Source organism: Indicator indicator, chromosome 14 (genome assembly GCF_027791375.1).
Source record: "Indicator indicator isolate 239-I01 chromosome 14, UM_Iind_1.1, whole genome shotgun sequence".
In the NCBI taxonomy this organism is placed as follows: Eukaryota; Metazoa; Chordata; class Aves; order Piciformes; family Indicatoridae; genus Indicator; species Indicator indicator.
The window spans coordinates 7513793-7539096 of NC_072023.1; the positions used below are offsets into that span (position 1 = coordinate 7513793).

Below are 25304 nucleotides of genomic sequence, written 5' to 3' on the forward strand. Positions count from 1 at the left end.
CTTTGAAAATATTTTTTAATATTATTCTTATGTTTCTCTTCCAACAGTATCCTTCCTACAAAAAGGGACTATTGTCCTGTACTTGTTGTGTTTTTTTTTTTTTTTTTTTTTTATTTCTAGTTTCCAAAAGTGGTCTTCTGGAAAACAGCCATATAGACAATGAATGCAGTGCATCAGCAGGGGTGTATAAGCTGCATGTCATGTTGATGATTTTATATGACCCAAGAACATTTTGAGCTGTAGAAGCTTTGAAGAGTGTGATTTCATCAAGAAACAAGCCCTTCTTGTCCTCAGGTTGAGAGTCAGTTAATTTTCTCTCTTCCTCCTCTTTTTGTGTTCTTAAATGATGAGTTGCTTATTTTCTGTACTTTTCAGCTGCTGGGCATTTGAGGGCCTCAGGGCTTTTGGAAATGCTGGATGGAAAATAGCATCCCTAGTGTTATGTGACCCACATTACATTCTTGGGATATTACTAGCACAGCCACTGTGAAATGCTGTTGCTGTGCAGGTGAAGGATCTGTTCTGTTTTTTTAAGAATCTCTTGATAGAGCTTTTAGGTCTACACCAGGCAGAATTGTACTCCTGTTCTCAAAAGCTTACTAAGAGAATAAGAAAGAAAAGGTGGCCATGAGAAAAGTTTCAAGTCCTCTATGCTGCCTTTGATGCAGTTTTATGGCTTTCCTGGTTAAACTTCTTGTTTGGCTTTGTGCCTACAATCATCTCTGCTGGCCAGCCCAGCTGGGTAAGGAGTTCATCAGTGCCTCCCAAACTGATCTGACACACCTGCCCATCCAAGTGTGTTGTGGTCAAACATGCTGAATTCTGCAATGCTGCTAAGAAATCCACTTTCATCATTCATGTGACCTGCAACAGGGAACTGTTCCTGATCCTGGTTTTGTTTCCTGTTCAGATCTGCTTCAAGTCTTCTCTTTGGATGCAGGAAGAATGATCTCAATCCTGCTTCTCAGAAAGAGAAGACCACAGCAGGAATATAAAAAAGTAGCTTTTGCCTCTAGTGTGAAAGGGTCTTGTAACAGTTTAAGGGACCAAAACAAATTCTCTTTCTATTCTTTACTCTCCCAAACTCCATTTTTGCCATAGTATGGTTGCTAAGGAAGAGCTGAGGAAACTGCCTGCATTTTAATAGCAGCCATTGTTGCTGCAGTAGAGAAAAGAGGTAGTGGAATGGGAGATAGCCACAAATAGTAAAGAAATAAACTTCTGCTTAATTGTCCCTTTGCCCAGGCTTGCTCCAAGCTATTCTTTAAAATGCATCAAAATGAATAGAACTGTATGCCTTCAATTCCCCACAAGAGTGGGTCCTTACAGACTGTGAGGATCGATGGTGTATCTGCTGCTTCTCCTTCACCCCACAGAGGGACATGAATTCTTGGCATCCCCTTCCCAGGGTAGCAAACTGTCACATAATCCCTGCAGTTTGGGTGTCATTTACAGTCTGCTTCACTTAAATGCTTCTCTGCTAACTGCACAGTCTGCTTAAATGCAAAGCCAGCATGTATTCCCCATCAGCAGTTAGTGGATTAAAATGCTGTTAGGTTCAGAAAATTGCCTTTAAAAAAGGCCCCAAAAGTTGGCTTTTCTTTGCTGGTAACCCCCATTCTAGCACATTCTGTGTGATGTGGGGGATGTTGTCAACAGCACCAAAAACACGTCATTGGAGGGGGGGGGACACACGTTGTCTGTCTCAGCAATTTGAGTTACTTTCAAAATTAATTTTGACCATTGTATACTCACTCATTGGTTACAAGCTATCACACCTGATTTTTTCTTACAGCTTCTTGTGGACACTACAAACATTTGGTAATACTGACTGCCTCTTGCTGCTTCTGCATTAGAGAGGTGTTGCAACCAGAGCATAGCAGATGCTGCTGTTGCTGGTGTAAGAGCCAGCATGTACTCTAGCTTCTTGTAGATGGATGAAAGAGCTGATGTGAGTCAACATTTGTTTTGTAAGCAGGCACAGCTGGAAAATGCTCAGAGACTGGTTTTAGCACTAGGGGAAAATTTTCTTGCCACGTTTCCAGGGGACTGAATTCAGTCATAAAGGTATAACCTTCACTGAAAACTACAGCTGATGTGTCACGTATTCCAAAGCTGGATTTGGCATTGGCACCTGGTCAGATGTGGCTATTTAATAAGAAACTAGGAAAAATATTACCTTCTCAGTGAATGAGAAGGGCTTCTGGTGGTCAAGTGGTAAGGTGGCTTCACCCTTCAAAGCAGTAGTTACGTGGCATTGTGATGTTTAAGACAGAGGACCTAATTCTGCATGGACATCTGTGGTGATTTTGTTCAGCAAATATCCCATCTCATCAGAGAAAGTGTTTCACCATGAGAACAGTTAGACATTGGAATAATCTCCCAAGGGAAGCAGTGGATTCTCCTACACTGGACAGTTTTAAGATTGAGCTTGACAGGGTGCTGGACTGTCTCATTTAAACTATGCTATCACTGGAAAGGTTGGACCAGATGATCCTTGAGGTTCTTTCCAACCTGGCATTCTGTGATAATCTTTTATGGTTGCATAACATAATGAAGGTGGTTGCACATAGGCTGTTGGTTTAATCTTGTGGTGTTACACACTCTGTACTGAAACATAGGCTGCAAATGGTGGCCTAGTGCCATCTTTCCTTAGGCTGTGGTCTCTGACCCTCACAAACTAAACCCAGTCAGACCTACTCAGTCCTCGGGCAGTGAATGTTCTCCTACAAGTCTTCATTGCATAGGTTTTGCTGTTGACGATCCAACAGGCAGGTTGCCATCCCAGCTCATGCTGTATTAGTGCTTTCCTGTGAGCCAGGTGGGTGCTGTAACTTTCAGATGGGCTGTGCAGAGCTGCTCTACAGCCTGAGGAGTAAATGACCCTGAACCCTCAGGGGCATTAAAGTGCACAGTTTGCTTTTTACAGCTTTTACTTATGCTTGCAGTTTCCTCAGCTTAGGTAATGAAGTTAGGCTAATTTCACTTGTTCTTCAGTAGTTTCTCTTTCTAATCACATAGCTTACTGATTGGGTTGCAAGAATGAATTTTTTCTGTCAGGCAGACTGCTTTCACTGAATTTACAAAATGAATAAATCACATCTGTGAGCATACAGCCTATCTAGTTAATATGTGTTTTATGTCTTGCACGCTCCCGTTTTTGCATGAGTATCCAGGCCAAGTTCTGCCTCCCTCAGCCCCTCTATGGGATTTTGTTTGGCTATAGCAGCCTTTTTCCCCTTCCTGTTCTGCACTACTGCTCCTTCTGTCCCTGTTGTAACCCACAATATGGCTGTGCTTAATCACTGCCTTGGTTGGGTGGCCTTGAGAAGAAAAGATTTTGTAGAATTGTGAACATAGAGTCCCTTTGGCACTAAGTCTGTATTGAACAGAACAGCACAGGGCTTCGCCACAAGCTGCAGTTGAGAGCTGTGTGCTTGCCTTCAGTAGTTTTCTAAAAAAACAGGAAATGCAGAATAATTTTTTGATTTGTTGTTGTAAACCCACCCTGGTATGTGACATAGTCTCTTAGATGAGATTATTTTTTTTTTCTTAGGAGGTGCTGAGATGCAGAGACTGCAGTCTAGTTTCTGTAGTAGTTCTAGTCACACTGTTAAACAGGAATTGTGGTTTAGAAACAGAAGGGCTTTCAGGGGTGTAAGGGCAGGCATGCTGTTGCAGATTTAGATGATGAGCTGCAAAAACCAACTTAGCTCATCATAAATATCTCTTCTTGCTACTGCCTCTACTACTGATGCACCCCTGTACTACAACTAGAGTTGTAACTGGCCTGGGAAGGTCCATATGGGTGCAGCCTCTGTACATTAAGAGGCAGCCTCTGTACTGCTTTAAGCTGCCACCAGCCACAAGTAGGCAGAAGTAAGCTCTGGGCTTGGAATATGCCAGTGGGCTCCCTGCTGAGGCAGTTTATGACAAGATGAATAAAAAATAATCACAACTTGCTGTATTTCACTGACAGTGTGACTGTTGATGGCAGCTGTATTGCACTTCCCCCTCATTTCTTCTCTACCCCCCCTCTTAAACAGCTGGCAGCAGTCCTGTGTACCAGCTCCCATATTTCTTTGCAATGGTTTCCTAATTCTTGGAACAACTCATTGGAGATATAAAAGCCTTGTTCAAACTTTAACTATGTTTCAGAATTTTTAGTACTGTTGAAATAAATAAATTATACCCAGTTTTGACTGGGAAAACCAAGACAAATATACAAAGCCCACACAATGTGCATAGACTGTGACACAAGTTAAATGAAAGAGGTGAGTAGAAGGGTACCAGTATGGAACTTATTTTTTAGCCAGCAGGCAGATACTCTCCTTTGTATGACCTAATTTATTTTTAATTTGAAAATTAATTTAAAGCTTAAATAGAGGGACAGAGGAAACAGAGGATTGTTGGTTTGTGATTGAGAGACTTACACTCCAGTCTCTCTTTGAGTAACTCTGCATTTCTCTGGTCATTCTAGACCTTTGGCTGAGCTCCATGTACAGCAGGGTTGGATTGGCTCTCAGGACATCTGTTAATCTATATATAGGTTTCACACACTTGCAGACGTAAACAGGTGATCTCCTAAATATATGAAATTGCATTGGGAACTCCAAGTACTTATTTAAGCCAAAATGGATTTAGGAGTGAAGTTATCTGCATTATCTGCTGGTTATAAGTTATGCTCAATATATATGTATATACATTTTTAAATCCCAGGAATTAGTAGTGCATATCAAAGGTATTCTGAAAATTACTGTCTTCCTATTCTCCAGTTTAGGCCTCTTGACAGTTGCTAGTTTCTTGCAGAGAAGGGACATAATGTTTAAAAATAAAAAGAGCATATAGTGGGTAGAGAAAAAGGGTAGGAGATAATAACTGATACAGAAATAAGATATATTTAGAAAATCTGTGAGGGAAGCTGAAGTCAGGAAGGGAATTTTAAGTCATTTGATGAGGTCTTTTGCTGCCCATCTGAGACTGATTTCTAATAAATCTGGGAACAGCAGGGAGACTTCAGAAGAGCAAAAAACCAGTAACATATTGCACCACTGAAAAAAGAGTAAATGAGAAAGAACAGCTAAAGTGGTATAAGTTCTCGGAAAAAGGCTATGGAAAATGTGATAAAGAATTTAGGTGGGATAAGAATAGCAGTAGAGTCAAGCTATTCAGCTTTTCAGTTTGTGAAAACAGGTCTGCTCAAATGTGTTTTGTCATTTGGATACATGAAATTTGGTTGCTAAGGGGTTTGTCTGGGTGTAACAGACTTTTATAACATCTTTGAGTGGCGTGGTATGTTTTGGTTTTAAAAAGTATCTTTGAATGTAATGAAGTACTGCTTAAGTGGATTAAGTATTGACTGCAATCAAATAAAGTAGAAAAGCTTTCCTAGTTGGGATCAGCCCAGTGCAGTCTGGAAACACATGCTAGATGGTAACACTGTGGATTGAACAAAGACTAAGCAGAGGCATGAATAATGACATTTAAAAAAAGTGGTTTAGATCATTTAGGCAAACTGAGACAGATGAGAGCAGTTATGCACAAAGGAGCAAAAATGCCAGCCACACCTGCATGGGGAAGTTTTTAACTAAAAATCCCTTACTCTGGGATGTGAAAAGTAAATAGTAGGTATAGTTGGAAATGGGAGGAAAGGTAGATGGTCCTAGCAAATAAATAGCAATGTGGCAAAGAGGGCTGGCACACACAGCTAGATGTGTAAATGTGAAGACATGAGTAATAACAAGATTATCTGCACTTTGAGCTGCTGAGATGAACCTGATGCTGCAGGTCTGTGCCTTGTCTGTATACATTTAGTGAGATATGCTAATTTAGGGTGTGGAAATGAGTCTCTGAATGGCTCACTAGTGGAAATAATGCCATACAGTGAGACATTTAATGTGCCGTTACCTAATAGCTACTTAGTGGCACACTGCTGCTGGAGGGATGAAGTCTCACTCCCACCGTATGTTAGTGTTAGCAAATACCTGGCTATAGAGCATTCTCTTCAACTCACTGAGCCAGAAAACTATTTCCTCCTTTGGATGGGCTGTGGTCTCTGGCATGTCTCTGAGGAGCCCCCCCACCTGAAAGGGGGCTACAGGCAAGCCAGGAAAGGATTTTTTACAAGGACTTGTAGTAATAGGACAAGAGAGAATAGATTGAAGCTTGAGGAGGGCAGATTTAGACAGGATATTAAGAAGAAATTCTTTACAGTGAGGGTGGTGAGACACTGGGACAGGTTGCCCAGGGAGGTTGTGGATGCCCCATCCCTGGAGGTGTTCAAGGCCAGGTTGGGTGAGGCCTTGAGCAATAGTGTCTAGTGGAAGGTGTTCCGGCCCATGGCAGGGGAGTTGGAACTAGGGTGATCTTTAGGATCTCTTCCTACTGAAACCATTCTATGAATCTGTGTCAGAGATTCTGGCCACCAGTGAGGGGAACACGAAAGACGGTGTGGGGAGTGAGCGATCTGACTCTGTCGCAGCAAGCTGTTAGTTCAAGTGCTCGTGTAGATGTGTCATTCCCTGATTCAAGTTTTGATCACCTCAGAATGAACCCAGTAAATGAAGAGCCCTGTGAATAGGTCGGTCATGAGGCTGAATTAGCCCTCATGCTAGCACAGAAGTAGGCGTGCGATTGCAGGCTGGGTGGAAGAGTCTGGGACTATCACTTCTGTTTGCAGTTTCACAGCCAAATGAAGGCCCTGTTCCTTCCCCTCTGTGCTCCCTCCTCCTTGCTCTGGCTCTTGGCTCATCCCATTGCAGAATTAGCATTGTTGTCTGTACACCCTCCTCTCTATTCCCCATGCCAAAGGAAGTAGTTTTCTGCCCCAGGTGAATATATTAAGAAATCCTAGCTTGGTTTAAGAACCAGAAGAGAGATAGCTTGGTTGCACACTGTGGTCACTGAAGGAAATATAGGTAGGAAATACATTCCTGCTGTCCAAGAAAGATATGTCAGGAGACAATGAAAGTGGAAACTAGGGAAATCCAAGCAAAAATTAAAGTGAGGCTGGTTAGCCACTGTACAAGCAACCAAGGAAGAGGTGGATTTCTTGCTAACTTCACATGAAGACCAGAACCCTTACTGGAAGATGTGTTTTAGTCAAATGCAAACTGCAAATAGGAGGTTGAAAGAAACAGGTAAAATGTGATGATGTGTGTAAGTAGATGAAGTAGCATCTTCTCCTTAATTTGTTTTTTGTATCTGCACTAGGGAGTGTACTGTTATACGTTTGGATATAATGTTTGAAATGAATGTGTTGGACCACATTGGAAAGGAAGCCTAAGAGTTATCACGAGATTGCATAGTTAGACTGTGGAGCAGTTTTGCTCTCTGATGGTTCCACTACATTTGTGTGGACTTCTCCTGTGTGGACTGTACGGCAGACATAAGCTTGATGAAGAAATGAAAATGAAAAGAGGAAAGATGCTGTGCCATTAATTTTATAATATTTTATGATGAGTATACTTAGTAGGTTGGGGCTTGATTGCAAAATAGGAGTCAGTATCTATGGATGCTGGCTCAGGTTGTGGGGGGTGTGTGTGTACACACATGTATGTGGCTTTTTTTTCTTCAGTTTTGGAAAGTCCCTGTCATATGGAAGCTGTCTTTGACTAAGAATAATCTCTAGAATGTTGCTTTGATTGTATAAATTAAAGAGAAACTGCTGTTATAATCTAAGTGTTGAAATTATGACTAGTCCAGGGATTTGCATTGCTAACAAAAATATGGAATTGCATTTCACAGGGTCATGTGTATGTTGTGTTGTGCTAAAATAAACAGGAAAAATTCTGGTGATAAGGGGTTCCTTCCTTTTTCTGTGGAACAAGGACACTTGTGGATAGAACCATGGTATTTCATTTTTGTGAAGGTGAATTTCTGGGTTGAGGAGGGAAATCAGCCTTGTAATTTAGAGTAATGACCAATAATTTTGTCATATCAGTTTAATCTGCACATGGTAATTAGAGCTTTCAGGAGCCATTAGCAGCTGGGGTGTCACTCTGTGGTTATTGGAGGACTGTCAGCTGGTGTTTCTCTTTGTTTGTTTTTTAATATTAAGTTTGGAAAGAAGTTGATGCTCTAGAAAGAATTGAGAAACAGGCCTGGCTTTGCGGATTTTTATCACCCTGCCAAGACCCTGTGCAACTTCCTCTCCCTGCTGCCCGCAGCAGAATACGGAAACCTGACTGCTGAAGGCCACTTCTGCAATTGGCAGTGGGGCAGGGTGGGAGGGGGATCTTTTTAGTTCTGCTCCTTGCTAGTGCCTTGGCATATGAAGAAGAAAATATGATGCATTTGAAAATGTTTCTTGCACTGATGGGCTTCATTCTCTTCCCTCTCTCTGCTGTCGTGCAGTGCTGCAGTTGAAGCTCCAGCAGCGACGCACACGGGAGGAGCTGGTGAGCCAAGGGATCATGCCGCGTAAGTATCGCACAAACTCTTTGTCTTGGTGGTTTTTATGCATGTTTTTGGGTGGAGAATGGTTCCACATACGATTTGAAAGATCAGATTCTTTGTTTCTGCGTGAAAAAGATCATATATGAGAGCCCCACCCTGTTCCACCCAACTTGGTTCTTCTGAAGTGTTGGTACGCCAGGTACGGGGCCAGCTCTGATGCTGAGGAAGGGAGCAATGGCTCCAAGCATGACTCTGCTCCAAAACAATGTTTGTATTTGATCACAGTGCACCAGAATTTTCAGGAGAACATACTATGTTAGAAGTGCTTTATATAATTGATGCATGCTGGTAATCGCTCTTTTAACAGGCTTCCTGCCTCTGGTGTTTCTGTTCTTGTTTGTCAGCTCCCCAGACCTCTGAGGCAGTTGGAACTTTGTATGTACATGTTCCATAAACCCACTGACAGCAAGCAGTGCATACAACATGTTAGCCAACAAGGAGCCCTGTTTTATGTTTGCAGCTAGAAAACATAAAGCATAGCTAGGAAGAGCCCTATTGGGTATCAGTCATTCTCCTTCCTCCAGGGGAAGGCAAAATCTGTTGGTCAGGAGAACTTTTACTCCTCTAGGTGTAACACATAGGATATACCCTAATTCCAAGTTTCATGAATTCACTGTCAGGTTAGTGTTGGAGAAGGTGTTTTTTTGTTGTGCTCACTTCCTTCTCCCCAAAATGCAGAAAGATATCTGACAAATAGTTTTATCATGAACTAGATGAATTCTAGGTTACAACTTGAAGGAGGACCAAAGAGCATGTTTCATTCTTGAGGTCCTCTCAGTTTCATTTATCAGCTTTAGTGAAAGGCAGTAGATCAGGTATGTGTTTTCTTTCAAAACCTTTTCCCTTTTCCCATCTCACAAGCCTTATTTGAAGATGCTGTAGTAATGAGGAGTTTCTCATTCCTGCTATTTCTGGAGTGCACACTGTAATATGACCCAGTGATGTGACTTAGACTTCATACTGAAGGTGTAAGGTTAGGCAGTTAGCTCTCTCTGAATGAAGACAACCTATCAGCAGCATTCTGTCAGCTGAAGTGGCTTGCTGGAAGGTAATGTCATGCTCAAGATGTCTCTGGGACCCCTACTTAAAATTCTATTGCCACAAAAAGGAAAGATTGTCCTGTCTGGATATAGTACATCATGCCTGTCTTCTTACTTTCACCTGGGGGACTTATATATGTGCTTCTACAGAATACACTCACTTGCTTTTGGATGACAGACTAGTGTCTCAGTGACTGCCCTTTTACTAATGCTTCCCAGAAGAAAATCTTCTTGGCTTCTTTGTGGTCTCATCCTTCAGGTGGCTATGTATGCAAATCCTGTATTAACTTATTTTCAACACTGGCTTTCCTCAAAGTGTAGCTGGCCAGACTTGTGATTCCTGAGAAGGGTCTGTTTTATGGGCCCTTTGAAAAGGAGGCCCTTGCAAGTAATTCAAGTAAGGCACCCAGAGTAATTAGTCTTACATTTGCTTAAAATATAGCTTAAATAAGTAGTCTTTGCAGACTTGTGCCTTTTATTGCTTCATTCTTGTCTCTTACATATGAGTTTTATGGCAGACCAAAGAAGAATGCTCAGTGAAATATCATTGTGAAAATACTGGGGACATGTGCAAAGGTTCTTTCTGCAATGGAGAAAAGCCACTTCAGCAAATCTGTTCTAAACATGATTTGAAATTGATTCCATCCAAGTCATGGTACCATTTACCCATACCTGCCAGCTGGAAATAACCACACATAGGGAAATGCTTGGAACATTATTTGCCTTGGCCATTTTTAATGAGAAGATCAGGTGTGAGATAAATTGTGATACTTAAAGTCCCATTTTTAACCCAAGCAGTAAGGAGGATGAGTAGGGACAATATTCCTCCTGGACATGTCTCAGAGCCATGACAGCTTTGCTTCTTTCAGCAGTTCAGAATACACATTTTTACTTGCTACTGGGAATATGCAGGTATCCTGTATTCTTTCACCCCTCTGCCCTGTACCCCTGTCTGTGAAAACATTTAGGTACTTAGCTTGTTTCCCTATCATCTACTAAGCATGGCTATACTGGGGGCTCATGTCTCCCTCCTGAGTTTGTTAGTCAGGAACCAAGTTTCAAACAGCCTTTCATGATGGTTGAACAAAAATACAAAAGCAGGAATCCAGAGGGTGGTTTGGTGCTGAATTACATGAGCTGGAGTGCTCTTTCCATGTGAAATGCTGACTGGCTTCTAGTCTTTATTTTCCATCTGGGAAGCCATAACATTCTTGAAAGAATTGTGGTAGTTGCTGTTGTATCTACATTAGCATTATAGCTTGTGTCAAGAAGGTGCTTTTGGAGTGAAGCTGCTGATTGCACCTGCCTACTCTACCTTGCTTTGCACCATGGAATGAACTTTGGGAGCTGGATTAAACTGGGTTGGAAGTAAACTTGGAAATAGTGTGCCTACAGCTAATGCTCATTCCATGAGACCAGACTACAACTTGTCTGGCACCACACCTCCTGTTTCACCTTCCTGTGTAGATTGTGGATGCCAGTTCCTCAACATCAACTTTTTTTCTTGCTATCCCACTACCACAGTACCTTAGAGGTTGGAAGGGACCTCTGGAGATCATCAGGTCCAACCCCCCTGCCAAAAGCAGGATCACCTCAGGTAGTCTGCACTGGATTATGCTGTGCTGTCCTGCATGTTCATTAGCCAGAACAGATTGGTTCCTGGATCTTGTAGCCAAATGCACATGCAAAAATGCATGAACCAGGTGTGGGAGAAGTAAAAGTTTTTGGTTTATAGTAAAAGCTATTTAGTGTGCAAACTCATTTTGGTAGCTTTGGTTCTCCTGACTGCAATATAAGTCTTACATGGTGTTTAGATTCAGCTTGGTGCCCTAAAAGAGAAATTCTATTTCAGGCTTCTGTCAACACAAGGTTTTTAGGCACGGTAAATCTGAGGAGTGGGAGAAGATACATTTGTGTCACATCAAAGGGAGAGTTAGAGTCACACTATGCCTGCTTTGCTTGTTCACAACAGAGATGGAAATTGCTTACTTCATTCCCACGTGGAATTGTGTTTACATGGAAGAGTAAAGGCAAATGTTTCAACATTTTCTTACCAAGTACACTTAATCTTGCTTGAATAACCTTTCTAACCCACCAGTTACTTACCAGAGAGCTATGCTTCACTGAAAGATAAGTGCAGTGTAGTAAGAAATAAAGCATTTATAAGCAGTGACAGAAGATTTAGAGTAATTGAGATTTGTGCTTCAGTAATTCTTCTTGCTTTTCTGTTATCACTTTGCATAACCTTCTCCTAGTAGTAGGATTCATTAGCTGAAAATTAGAGTTCTCAATTGCCCATACAAAAGAGGTGAGTAGCAAGCCTTCAGCATCTGATGTACCTGTGATCTGAGCTGGAAGGGCTGTGTCTAGAAACAAGGAGATCTGAGTTTTCATATTTATTCAGGTTTTGGCCTGTTTTCTGATAGTGTAAGCAGAGAAGCTGTTTTACTATTTGCATTTTTTGTAGCTAGGCAGAGGTGATTTTCATCTTCGCAGCCTCATAAAATGCAAGCTAAACAAAATCTGTCTGTGCTCAACTCTTTGAACTCTGTAATGCTATAAAAGAACAGTCAGATGCTCTCAGTTCTTAGAGTGTCAAATTTAAAGGTTATAGCTATTGTAATTTTGGGAGGGGAGTATTAAACACCAAAGTTTTCACCCTTGAAAAGAATTTTTATAACAGTAGCTACTGTACCTCTGCACAGAAAGATGTGGAAAACAGGAAAAATTGGGGGAGGAAAGACATTTGTCAAATGTAGCAATACTCTGCTTTGCAAAATATGTTGTGCTTTCTCTCTTTTGCAAGATTTAAAGCTTCACAAACCTGTTGTTTTATCCATCAGGATTGTGATCTTTGGCTTCTGGCTGCAAACACAAAATATAGGCAATCATACAAAGTTGTCATGTGGCACAGTCCTGCAGGAAAGCCATTGTTGTGACCTTCAGATTCACCTAAGCAGGAGAAACAGAAGTAGAAGATAATTGCTGGGAATGTGCCTTGTACTGCTCTGTGGTGCTGCTTTGTGAATATCTGAAAGATGACACAGGCAGCTTTTGAAAAAGGGCATTGTCTAGACTGAAAGCTGGAAGGAGTGTGGCTGCAGCATGGGCTGAGGATTTCCAGGAGCTTCTTTTTCACTTCAATGTATCTGATGTTTGCCAGGTTTTTTGTGCCCCCATCCAAGGATTCTGCCTTTATGTTTGCGTTCCAGGTCACAGTATGTGCAGAATACACAAATACATAGAGAATCCAAAAAGGATGGAGCTTGTGTTGCTTTTTTAATGTGACTGTTTTTACAGGTGCTGGGGTGTTGCTGTGCTGTAGGTCTGTAGGTCTGTGTTACCAGCACTCTGATGCAGTTTTCTGCTTGTTGGTTGCTTGAGAGTATTTCAGAATACAAGATTTGTGCTGCTGGGTTTCAAACTCTCCCAAGCAGAGTGTATTTTATCTGTGGACTGCAGGAGGGGAGTGTGCCATAGCTCAATTGCAACATGGCACATGATAAGGAATGATTGTAATACAGTAGGCAGTCTGTATTTTAATATCTTAATATCTCTGATAAATATCTCATTAGGTCTCTCATATCACTAGCTAATTTTTTTTTTTGGATGGCCATAAGGCTAATGGAGAAAATTCAATATTTGTTTTAAACCTAAAATGCAATATTTGCTTTTTTGGGGGGGCTGTGAGACATTGCTTAGAATTAATTAGATTTAATTCTAAAGGAGTTACTATTTACTGTAGGTACTTAGGGATTTAAGGGCACAGAACACAGGTAATGCTTTGGCACATCAGTGTTGATCATCACCTAGGCAAAGCTTGTAACTGGTCTCCTTCATCTAGTGCAGCTACCACGACAGGAAAACAAGGATCTTTGAGGTATTGATTTCAGGAAGCAAAATGCTTTCCACCTGGCAGTCTCTGAAGTTCACCGTGTCTCTAGATTTCAACATCTCAACCCACAATTTGTCCATACACATCCACACTTGTGTTTGTGTGTGGTATTGCTGCTTTAGCTTTTACCTAATAGTCTAACCACTTCTCAGTTAAAAAAAAAAATTGGTTGATGAAAATTCTGCACTTCCAACTTTATTCCATAGCTTTATATTTTCTTACTAAGCTGCCATTTTAAACCTGCAACTTGTCAATATTTTATATGGTGTGGTAGTTGAAGGAGGCTTGTCCATGTGCAGTTATTTTTGTGGCAGGAACTGTCCTGCAGTCATGCTGATGACTTCAGATACAGTTCTTCATGTCATAACAATATTTTATCTCCTACATAAAAAGTAGGACAGAAGATGAACTGCTGTGCATGTGTGGGGTTTCACTGATTGGAAGTGCTGCAGTGTGGCTACACAGTCAATGCTTCAAGACTGTTGTGTGTTATATTTGAACTGCAGATAAACCAACTGCTTGAATACCTTGAGAAAGCTCAGCCTGTTTTACCATCTCTGCTGCAGAACATGTTGCTGTCATTCTCCTGCTGCTTTACAGATCAGGTCTTGTAGTGACATTCCCTTTAGTTCTGGTGTGAATATATTTATAGCAACAAAACAAAAGTAGAAATTTTTACTTCCCTGCCCTCTAGTGTCTGCTATTCTGCCTATTGGTGACCACTTCATAACTTTTTTCTACAAAACAAGTTGAAACTTCCTTCATTTAGGATAAGGAGTTAATAACAAGCATATGGGCTGTAAACGTTGTTACTTCCAAACTTGTTTAATAAAATTACCAAACCTACAAATTCTTTTAAGATCTAAAAGTAATAAAACTTTTTTTTTTTTTAAATACTTAATTTAATCTCTGAAACCTTGCTGTATCCTCGTTCATTGTCTACAGAATAGAACTTCAAATACAGAGACTGCAGCAAGACTTTTGGTATACTTGATATCATGGGCTGAGAGTAAGGCTGGAACACTAAGCAGGTATCCTAAAACAAACAAAAACTGCAGAGGACACTTGCAGCTGGTTGGGTGTTTGGGTTTTTTTGGGGTTTTGTTTTTTTTTGGGGGGGGGCAGGGGTTTGTTCATGGCATGTAGCACAGAAATTTTATTTTAATTTGATCATCCACTTGCAACTTGTCTCCCAGGAATTATTTGCTGGTTCTTTGATCTCTCGAAGCACGATTTTGAAGCCTTGAGGCTTTGTATGGAGGAGTCTGTACATTTAAGCTGAGAGCCTTATTGTCAGGGGCCTAATAACTGCACCTGGTTGGTTTATGGTTTTAGATAACTGCCTGTGTTTGTTTTCCAAGTGTTTATATCATCTGTGATTAACAAGACATGGTTGGAGCAGGGAAGTTCATTGTGTTGGTAATGGGAATGTGCTGTTTCCCACCTCCAAACTGAAGAGGAAAAGGGAAACAAGGAACAACAAGGGATTTGGTAGGCTGCACTTAGTCCTTGATCCCTGCAATGATAAAAGATTTAACTCTGCCAGTTGCAAGAGAAACATAATAATTCAGAGGAGTAAAATCTGGTATGTAACACAGCTTTTTTCCCTTCATGTTCCCACAGTTGTCTTGGTTTCATTCTCACTTGCTGGCTGGGAATGGTCTCTCTTTTTTCTTCTCACGACCCCACGCCTCCTCCACTTGGGCACTCTGTAAAGTTGTCAGAAGAGTTTGCAAAGGGTGATTAGCCATCCAAGAAGCAGAGATGAAGTCTGGTCTAGGAACACATGGATCACAGGGCTTCCAATAGAAGTTCCTTGTTTCCCTTTTCCTCCTCAGTTTGAACATGGTACAATCCTAATTATAATGAAGCTTTATCTCTTTTATTTTTCATTTCAGGATTTGAATGCCAATGGATGGAGGGGTTGTACATTATAACTATTTGCTGTAAATGTTCTTTGACACAAAGCTGTTGCCACAGTCACCCAAAGATCTGATAACTGTTACCATGGGTGACAATTTCTATTTTGCTCCTAAAGAGGATAGACTTTCTGAGAAATTACACAAAACTGTTCGAGTTTAAATTAACTCAGTGTTGTGCCTTGAAAAATCTTAGTCCTTTCTGTCAATGATTTCATGTTTCCCATGGCAAAGCTACATGTTAGGCTTCTAGCACTGTTAAAACTAATGCCAATCTTAAACTTAAGCTGCATTGTAAGGGAAATCTCACAGTTTGCTGCGTTGTGGGTATGGGCTCTGGAGTGATGCTTGGTTCAGGTGCTGGAAGCAGCTCGGCTGGTGTGTGGCTCCACAGGCAGCTGAGCTTAGGCAGGGTACCTCAGTCCCACCTGTACAGAGGCTCATGAAAGCAGGGCAAGCCCAGTTCAGGGAGCTGGAAAGTGGCCTTATTTGGGGAACAACCAGCTCCATGAGCCAGGATGCTGTGCTGGCTAACTCCATCAGTGTTGACACAAGAGAAGGGGGTGGCTCTATAAGGTAGGGTATCAGGGAGGTAGGACCTCCTGAGCTCTGGCTTCCACAGCAGTGTGAGTCCCATCAAATGATCAAGCTAACATGGCCTTGATTTGGCTGCCTTCTTCTGTGCCCTCTCTCTATTGATTCTAATAGCTCAGTAAGAGGACAGAATTGGTGCAACTGTAGCACTATAATTGTACTGTTATGTTTTGCAGTGCAAGCAACAGTAACAATGTGAGGAAGAACCATTCCCCAGCTTTTCTTTTCTATGAGACCAGAAGTACTCATAATTCTTTAATCAGGGTGATACTGTTATTAAAGGGTGTCATTGAAGGCCAAAGATGTGTTTCTCACCTTCATGAAAGCATTTAGCTTGGCTTTTTTTTTTAGGTCAATCTTAATTTTGAATGTTCTGGGTTTATGTATTTTAGAGTTCATCACAATTTACCAGTTGTGGCTTCTTTTCTTATCCTGCACTTGATACTTAGACCTTAGTCTTAATCCAAGGGCTCTTACCAATACCAGGAGTCTGAAATCAGCAAGAATTCTAAAGTATGATCAGGTCTGTGTATTGGATGTGAAACTCCCTGGAGCTGTGTAAGGAGAAGCAGGTGCTGATGGGAGATCTCTTTTCTCAGTGTGTTCCCTGCCTCCTTTTCCTACTTCTGCAGCTTCCTGCTGTTTTATACTGTCCAACTAGCAAGGCAACAGCTCCTTCTGTGCATGTAACTCAGTTTTTGACCACTTTTTCTTCCATGCCATGAAAAGCTTTTTTGCATGTGGAGTGAAGATGAACGGGGGAAGAAAGTGCCAGCTGCCTTGCTCTGTCTGTCAAGTTTTGTGTCTCTTACCAAATGCTGTGGGCTGGGAGCCCCACCCTGAAGCGACAGAGGAAGTTGTGGAGCCTATTTGCAGAACTTTATCTCATCTTTTTACGAAAGCATAGTAAACAAGAGAGAGAAACTAGAATTTGGTGGAGAGCAGGAGTGAACAGCTGCAGCAGAAGGCTTTCTACCATTCTGCCTTCGATCAGCATGTCTTTGTTGTAGCAAAGGAAGATTTTACCTTTCTCTCAGGAACTGATCTGAAGGACAGAATGCTTGGCTCAGGGTTTTGAATTTAGCTGTTGCCTTTCTACAAACATTGCATGTTGTCTGACCAGCTGATTTGCAGTTAAAATATCACCTTGTTGTCTGTGATGAGCTAGATACTACAGACAAGGAAAGCTCATGTGCTATCTCTCCTGTCAGCCCATATCTGATAGCCTCTAATAGTGATCTCACCAACAGCAGAAGGTTTTGCAGTCTCTTCTCCTCACCTAGAGCTGTGAGGACATGTGGAGATCCTTTTGCCTTTCCTTTATTTGGTTCCTTGCAAACCTTGGTGCCTTCTGTGGGCTGCATAAACAAACACAGGGTGTACTGATATTTTGACCTCTTTTTTTTTCTCAGCAGTTGAGTCAGTCTCCCTCCCCTGCTATGTTTCATTCTTGGACTGACTGAATTTGGTTCTGATTCCAGTTATTTCTCACAGTAGGTAACAGGAACTTAAAGATCTGCATATGACTATCTCTGAAAGCTTTGCAAAGCTAAAATTTGGTTTTGTACACTGCAGGGTAAACCCTGAACATAAATGTTTAGAGCATTTTGCCTCGCTTTTTGTCTCTGCTTCACATTGGAGATTTGGGGTTGGTTCCTGGGCATTGGTTCAAGTCTGTTTGATGTTCAGCAGTAGTTTGATGCTTTGTAGCAATATCTCTCTTCATTCACACATTGCCATTCTCAAAATGTGGCTTGGACTGAGGGAACACTGAGCCCATGCATTGCGGTTTTGGACCCTGTTCCATTGGTATCGATGCATTGCTTTGAAATGAAGGTTAGCAACTTCCATCTCTGCTTTGCATAAGGTGTGCATCATTGTAGACAGTCCTGTGTGCTGCTGCTTAGCTTTAGGGGGTCAGATGGAAAGGCAGTAGTTGCAATGGGTAGCTGCAAACTGTTTTGAAGCAGGGTGGAGGCACAGAACGGTTGCATCATTGATCTCCAGGAACATTTCTTATGGTAGCTAAGGGTGTGACCACAAAGATACTGAGATACTCATGCTTCAGGAATTCTGGTGGTGAAGCACCAAAAAGCTCCACAACAAGTAGCACAGAGACTAAAAAGCTGGTATGTATGTGGTGGAAATTTCATAAGATCCTTGCTAGCCAGCCTGTCTGTGGTAGGAAAAGCATCTCTTGCTGTCAGTCATCTAAAGGTGAGGGGGAAAACTCATCCTCCTAACAGTAGATACTGCAAACTGCCAGATGGTTGTCCAAGTGGGACAAAAGTACGTACAACTCAGTGACTGGAGTGTGCTGGACTGTGCAGTCCCAACCCCTGCTGTCCATTCTGTCACTATCCATTTTCAGTGTTTGGCCATTTGTGACATCAGGCCGTTTTGCTAAGGTGAAGAGGGCAACCTGAAGACGGAGGGGCTGTGGTTCAGCAGCACGAGGGCTTCTGCTGCAGCACTGGCCTTAAGCCCAGACTGCCATTTCTGGCTCTGGCAAGGCAGTTTTTGCTCAGTTTTGCTGGCACTATTATTTATGAAGCTGTGCTCTACACTAGTGTACCAGTCCAGGTTCAAATCACTTTCCAAACAACTGTGTTCTGAGGCCACAAATGGTTTTATCAGCATAACTGAGGGCTAACATGCTTTGTCTTAGGCCAAGGAACATGAACAGAGACAGAAAGTGTAACTGCAGTTTACTGACAGTGAAAATTCTGTGCACATGTCAGGTAGAAACAAAATCTGAAAGGCAGGCAAAAGGTGTACCTCATTGGGAATGACATTACTTCTGCAAAAGAAATGTAAGGGAATTTTTTTCTGTGCACATTGGAAAGCAAGATCTCTGAACAGCTAGTACTGCTGTTGCAGTTTGGCAAGTGTTGTTTGGTGGTTGTTTTTTTCTCTGACAGCATGCACTTCTCATCAGGGATTCACCCAAAGTTCTGTTGGCAAAGCTAGATCAAGGATTTGAACCGAGTTAGCTTGTAGCTCCTTTTGGTGAGAGGCAAGTGCCATGGGCTGGTGCTGGAGTTACCTTATGGAGACACTTCCCTAAGTACAGCTCCCTCCTGGTACAACTGGAGTGTTAGTGGCAAGGCAGAAACGTGTGGGACATGAGGGAGGTCATTGCTTAAGCTGGATCTACCACCAGACTAGGTATTTGTTGAACTGCCTCCCCAGGAAGTCAGAAGGTTTGTCTGTTTGCACTTCTTGGGTTTAGTAAGGTTTGTGACACAGGCTTGCCTGGTGCTCTTGTGAGCAAGCTGGGGCAATGCAAATCTCTATGCAGCTGGTGAGAGGACAGTATTGGAATACAAGCTTGGTGCCAGACTGGCAACATGTGTTGAGCAGGGCTTTTGAGTGGGGAAGGAGAAGATCAGTGTCTGATACTGTTCAGGAGTTTCAGTAATTTGATGTAAACAAGGGAATGATGTCATATTTATTAAGCCTGCAGGCTGCAGGCTGAGAATAGGACAGGTTTGAGACTCACAGTATTCAGAGAGGCTGAGAAATATAGGACAAACCCCATCTAGTCAGCAGCCTGAATTGAGGATGAGCAATGACTGGCTGGATAGCAGCTCTGCAGGAGAGGATTGGACCTTTCATGGTTTGTGAGCAGCATTTTATGTACATGAAGGACAACCCGGCTGGGAGATATAAATGAGAAGTGTTATTTAATAGCCATTTAGCTCTATTAAAGCTGGTAAAGCATAGGCTGAAATACGTACCCCATTTTGAACACTATACTGCAAGAAAAATGCAGGTCAAATGGAAGAAGTCCAACAGAGAGCAAACAAGAAAAGATCTGGAAAATTATATCTCTAAGCAAAGGTTGAAGCTTCGGTCATTTTGTATCACAGAAGACTAGGAAACCCTAAGTTTTCAAGTATATATAGATGCCAACAGGAAGAAAATAAGTTGTGCTCTGTAAATTAGGAAATAATGAATATAAATTGTTGGAAGGGAAATGTAAGTTAGACCTGTAGGAAGGACATCTGTGCACTTGGATGATTTTTCTGCAATAATGCTGCATTTTTTTAATGAGAGATCTTCAGGTTAGACAAATCTACTGTAAGGAACAGTTTAGTGTATTTTCTAATTTAGTATATTTTACCCAGCAGTCAGAAAGCATTGGATGATTGGAATTTCTTCATCCCTGTTTTCTGTGGTTATGTCTTGCTGCTTCAAGTACCAAGAGCTGTGGACACGAATCCTGTCAGTGACAGAAGTGCTGCCCCATGCCTACCTGGTTACCACCAGCTAAGGCACTCGTTTGTGTGCACTCAGAATGAGGCAGAATATGGCTGAGAACAGGGGAGCTTTGTCCGTGTGGGTTGTTTGGAGTGGAATGGATGGAGTAGCGCTCAGCTGAACAAGCCAGAAGGGTACAGCGAGCAGGAATGGTTCTGCAAATACCAGTGCCAAGTGGCTGGGAAGGGCAGTGGCAGGAGCTGGAAAAGGGACATAGCTGCACTTTCATTTGCTGTGGTAAAGGTAGCAGAGTTGCTCCACAGCCCTGGGCTGTGCAAAGCTTACTTAACTTCAAACAGAGTATGAATTCACAACAGACGCCCTCTTCTGACATCTCAGCCCCATCCTAGATTGCTGAGGGAAGCAGTGAAGGATTTGTGCCCTCTTGACATTTTCAGAGGTTGAATATGAAGTTCTCTGTCATGTTGCCAGCCCAGAGAGCTACAACTCAGTGTTTGTTTCCAGAGGACTAGTCATGAGAGACTGAAATTGTTCTTTACAAGATTCTTCCTGCAGCAGTTTTGCATTACTTGCTATTTAATGTATAGGTGTTTGGGGGGAAGGTTGCTTGGTTTTTTTTCACTCTGGGATTCTTTTCTTCTTGTTTTGTTCTTCTGTGTGCAAGAATTACCCTGGACTACCTGTGACATCAGCTGAACTCTTGCAGTTGACTTTCCTGACCATTTGTTGTGGTCAGGGAAATGTCACTTAAAGTTCATGTGCTGCCTCTTACTGACAGCAGAGGTAGGCAGAAGGGGGAGAGTCAAAAATTACTGCCAGGCCTGCACATTCCAGTGGTAGAGAGCTTTTAAAGAATGAAGATGAGACCTGCTTCACTTGTCTCCAGGGTGGATCTTTATCCTGATTTATAGACAACTGTTGAGGTTGGAAGAGACCTTTGACATTGCATGGTGTCTTTGCTGAAGTGCACCTGAACTTTTATTTCTGATTTCTTTATTTCTCTTATTTCTGAACTTTTCTGTGATATGCATATGAGGAGAGAACCCCAAATTTAAGTTCAAGCATGTGAGTGTTCATGCAGCTTGGAAAGGCTATTTCCCAATATTGTTTGTGGCTTGCTCTTCATTGGAGTTGGTGTCTCAACTAGCCAGGGAAGTTTTTTGTGTTATTTTTGCAGTTATTGCAAAACCATATTTTTCACTCTTGCTTTCATTTATCCCAAAGTGCAATCAGTGCCCCCCCATTTCACAGCTTGTGTAACTTTCTCTGGAGATTTCTCTTCTTCATAAGCAGATTGTATGAAACTCTCTTTACTCTGAACAGGAACTATTTTCCCCATCCTTGTGGGGTCTGGGTACCCACTCGCTACGGCTAGTTTCCAGTTATCAATAATTTATTCTAGAGATTATTCTTCATTCAATTCTGTAGCCTGAATCCCATCTATGATGCCCTGGTGTGTTCAGAATTCCTGACATGTGGGTTAAATTCAACTTTTTACCTCATTGATGTGAACCTAGAGGGATTGTCTCTATTTTGCAGAACATGTGGTGGTCTCAACGCTGTCTTTGTTCCATGTTATTCTTCAGGAAAGAGTTCAGAAGTTACATACATGTCAGAAGTTGTTTCTTACATTATATTTATGCAAGGGCTTTTATTTTTTATTAGTCTTCTGAGATTTCATTATGAAGTTACACTTGAGAAATATTTAATCGTTGATCTCAAGTGAAAAATAGCACAAGTAGGACCCAGATACAATACTCTGGAGTTACTAATTGTACTAGTTTAGATTTGTCTTCAAAAGACTTGCAAGTTATCTTTAAAGCTGAAGGTTCTTACCTTTGCTGTTTAGCTTAGTAATTTAAAAGCTTCATCAGGCAGTTTTAAATTTATTTCAGAAATATAAAAATAAATTACTATGTTCCCTCCAGCTAGTTCTGAATACAAGCCACAATGTGATTGTTTTAAAAACCAAGCTACTGGTGGATTCAGGAAAATCTTGTGCAGCTGGTGACACTTAGTTTTGTCACCCTCTTTCTCTGCCTTTACTGTGGGACGTGAGGTTTGTGTGCTCCAAAGGAGCCAGGCAGAGTGAGAGATTCCTCCAGGGTTAGTAGGGTCCTGGACAGCAGAGGATCAGTTTCTTAAAACATGATCCATTTTGGCTATGGTTTTATACTGGGCCTGAGGGAGTGAGGAGATCTGTTATATGGGGAGCTGCTGTTAATTCCTCAAGTCTTGGTTTTCTGTCAACAGACAGATGTACTTTCCTGTCCGAGTCTTCCTGTTCTCACGATAGTTTCTCTTACATGGAACAGTGTATATGTCCTGTGGACCTGCAGAATTTGCAGCCAGCCTTGCATCTACACAAAACACAGATGCAGACTAAGGAAAGACTTGCAGCTTCCTTTGACATTAAAAGATAGTAAAGAGGATTTACAGTTCATTAGGATCCTCCTCCATCCTTCCCACCATTTCATGTGTCTCTAGTGTTTCAGTGCCATTCCCTTACTTAAGTCTTCTGGATATCTTACTTTATGTTAAAGCTTGTAAAAGGCTTTAGGTCTGATTCATGTTCTTGGACCCAGCTTTGTTAACAGCAGTTAGTTTGACTAGAAGTGTACCTGTGTTAGTCTCTTCAGCAGCCCACAAAATGTCCAGGTCAGTTCCTGTAGCTCCTGTGCTGTCAAATGGAGAATGCCAATTCACATTGCTGTATACCAGCTGGGCAGTGTGTTGAAAAATGCAGGAGGCAGTTGGTGTGGTGTATTTGTTAACTTAGTTGGCCTGAAAGGATGTGCTGAGGGAGAAGTTCCATAATTCTAATTCACTCTCTAAATGTTTTCCTCTCAACAGCTCTGAAAAGTCCAGCTGCATTTCATGAACAAAGAAGGAGTTTGGAGCGGGCCAGGGTAAGATGGAGCAGTCTGTAATGTTTGGGGGAAGTCAGGAATAGTGTGTCTTATGTTTTGGGGCATCCTGTAGCTGTCAGTGAAATGCAGAAGGGAATCGTTCATATTCTGGGTGTAATCCAGTGCTGTGTAGTCAGCAGCATTGGGAGGGGTGTTCTTGTGTCTGCTGGTGGTGGTCAACCCTCAATGAACTATTTGTGCCTCAAAACCATTGAATATGGTGCCTGGATTTTCCCCTGTAGTCTTCTTTCTGGGAGTCACTGATATTCTTCTTCCCCACTGTCCATATACTTCTTATTTTTATGGTGTCTGTTTTACCCTTAAACACTGCTGTCACGTGGAACTCCGTTTTACCTTCAGACAAAGTGTATGGTTTCTCTGTTGCCTGCACTTGTTTATCTAGGACATTAGAAATTGAAAACTTAATAGAGAGACACCCCCCTCCCCCAGTCATTTACCACTGAAATCACACACACCTCTGGCCCTGCAGAATGAGGAAGCCAGGTGTCACACTTCATGTGGCACCTCTGCTAGCTGGAGGGGTTCTTGTTCCTCAGGAGGCCTCTGGGGATAGGGTTTTAGCCTACAAGGGAATAAAACCTGTTATGACTGCTGGGCTAAGTTTTGGGTTGAAAGTGAAAAGAACATCACTATAAAAATGAGAGCTGTGATTCAAACCTGTAAGGAAGTGTTAACACTTTAAACTGTGGGAGGGCTGGAAGAGTGGACTTTGTGTTAAAACCAGTGTCCCAAAGGCTTTCGCTTCTTCCTCCACACCTTTTTTTTTTTTTTCTTTGCCCTAAAGCGTTCTCATTAAATTAATATTTTGGTGTGGTCAACTGAGCAAATGTAGTGCAGTTTCTGAGTGACTTTAACATTAATTTTCTCCGAAGGCCCATCCTGGTGGCCAGTACTTACCAGTCCATTACCTACTGCTGCCAGACTCCCATTCCTGGGTGGTGTATAGGGTAACGTGCTCAGCCCAGACAGGGTCATCTCTGTCCATTGCACTGTAGGGCATTCTCCAAAGACAGACCTAAAAGCAGCTCTGGAAATGAAGTGAGTCTTGTTCTGGCATTTAGATTCTGCCTGCCAAGGGACTGCACAAGGTCTTTAGCTTAATAAATAACATATCTTTAAACAAATAAAAGAGTATGCCCAAACCACAAGTCAGCCCCAAATGCCAGCAGTGTATGAAAGCATTTGCTGTGAACAATGGAAGCACTGCATTTATCTTCAGTGTAAAAAACAATGTCTTGAATTTAACCCTGGCACAAGTTAGTGGTGCTGCATAAAAGGGGGAAAGAGAGCTTCAGCTCTTGAGGAAGTCATTTCCAGTTTCTGTTCTACAAGGCAGCAGTACACAGTTAGGCTGAGGCAATTACAGAGAAAGCTCATCTTCAGAATAAGCTCATTCTCTGGGTGCTCTGGAACAGAAGATATGCCTCTTCTCTGTTCTGTGTTTATTTAGAACTCAGTAGCAACTAAAGATGGTTGTTTCTCTTGTTTGTACTCTCCAAGATTACATCACTCTTGTGTCTGATCAACTGAAACTGGTTCCTGCTTGTCTATTTTTGCTGCAGACAGAGGACTATCTGAAACGGAAAATCCGGTCCCGGCCAGAGAGATCAGAGCTGGTTAGGATGCACATTCTGGAAGGTATGGCACGTGCTAAACAGGAAAACATCAACAATAAACTTTATCTCAATTACTTAGCAGCTTTCTAGTTTGTCTCTGACCTTCAAGTCTCTCTCATTTGGGAGCAGGCAGAAGATCATGTCTGTTGCATGATTTCTTGGGAGGGATTCAGCGCTGCTTGAAAGGAGATTCTCAGAAGAATCTGTTGTGTGAACTCAGACTCTGCAATTTTGTATAGCTGAGCAACTCTGACATAGAACGGCCATGGATTGCTCTTCTGCTGAGGGAAGACACTAAAACATCCAAGAGGCAGTGAGGCAGATCTCATATACTTAGTAAGCACCTCTGTACTGTGCTGCTGCTCAAGACCACATCTTTGGCACAACTGAAAGAGAGGAAGGAGATTGGGGTGACATCAATTTGGGAACAGTGAATGTGTCCTTTTCTAGAGTCACCAGAGTTACTGTAGTTACCTTGTATCTTAAATATCCATCATATCTATAACACCTTTATAGTGCATAGTTATCTATTGGTATCTGCCACTGTTTTTGTGTGCAGTTAGCTACAGTTACCTTTCTGAATAGAAGTAAAACGCTGCTGAAGTGCCTAAGTTGACCATTGCTGGATT

At 41.9% G+C, this 25304-nt stretch overlaps 1 protein-coding gene across 1 annotated transcript in view; it reads left to right on the forward strand.

Moving 5' to 3' along the window:
- Nucleotides 1–25304, forward strand: part of MRTFA (myocardin related transcription factor A) — a 46508-nt gene that overhangs the window by 11117 nt on the left and 10087 nt on the right. Inside the window, exons 2-4 of the mRNA XM_054386501.1 lie at nt 8356–8421; nt 22983–23038; nt 24622–24697. Of these exons, the coding sequence (XP_054242476.1) occupies nt 8356–8421; nt 22983–23038; nt 24622–24697 (198 nt within the window). The remainder of the gene's footprint in view (nt 1–8355; nt 8422–22982; nt 23039–24621; nt 24698–25304) is intronic.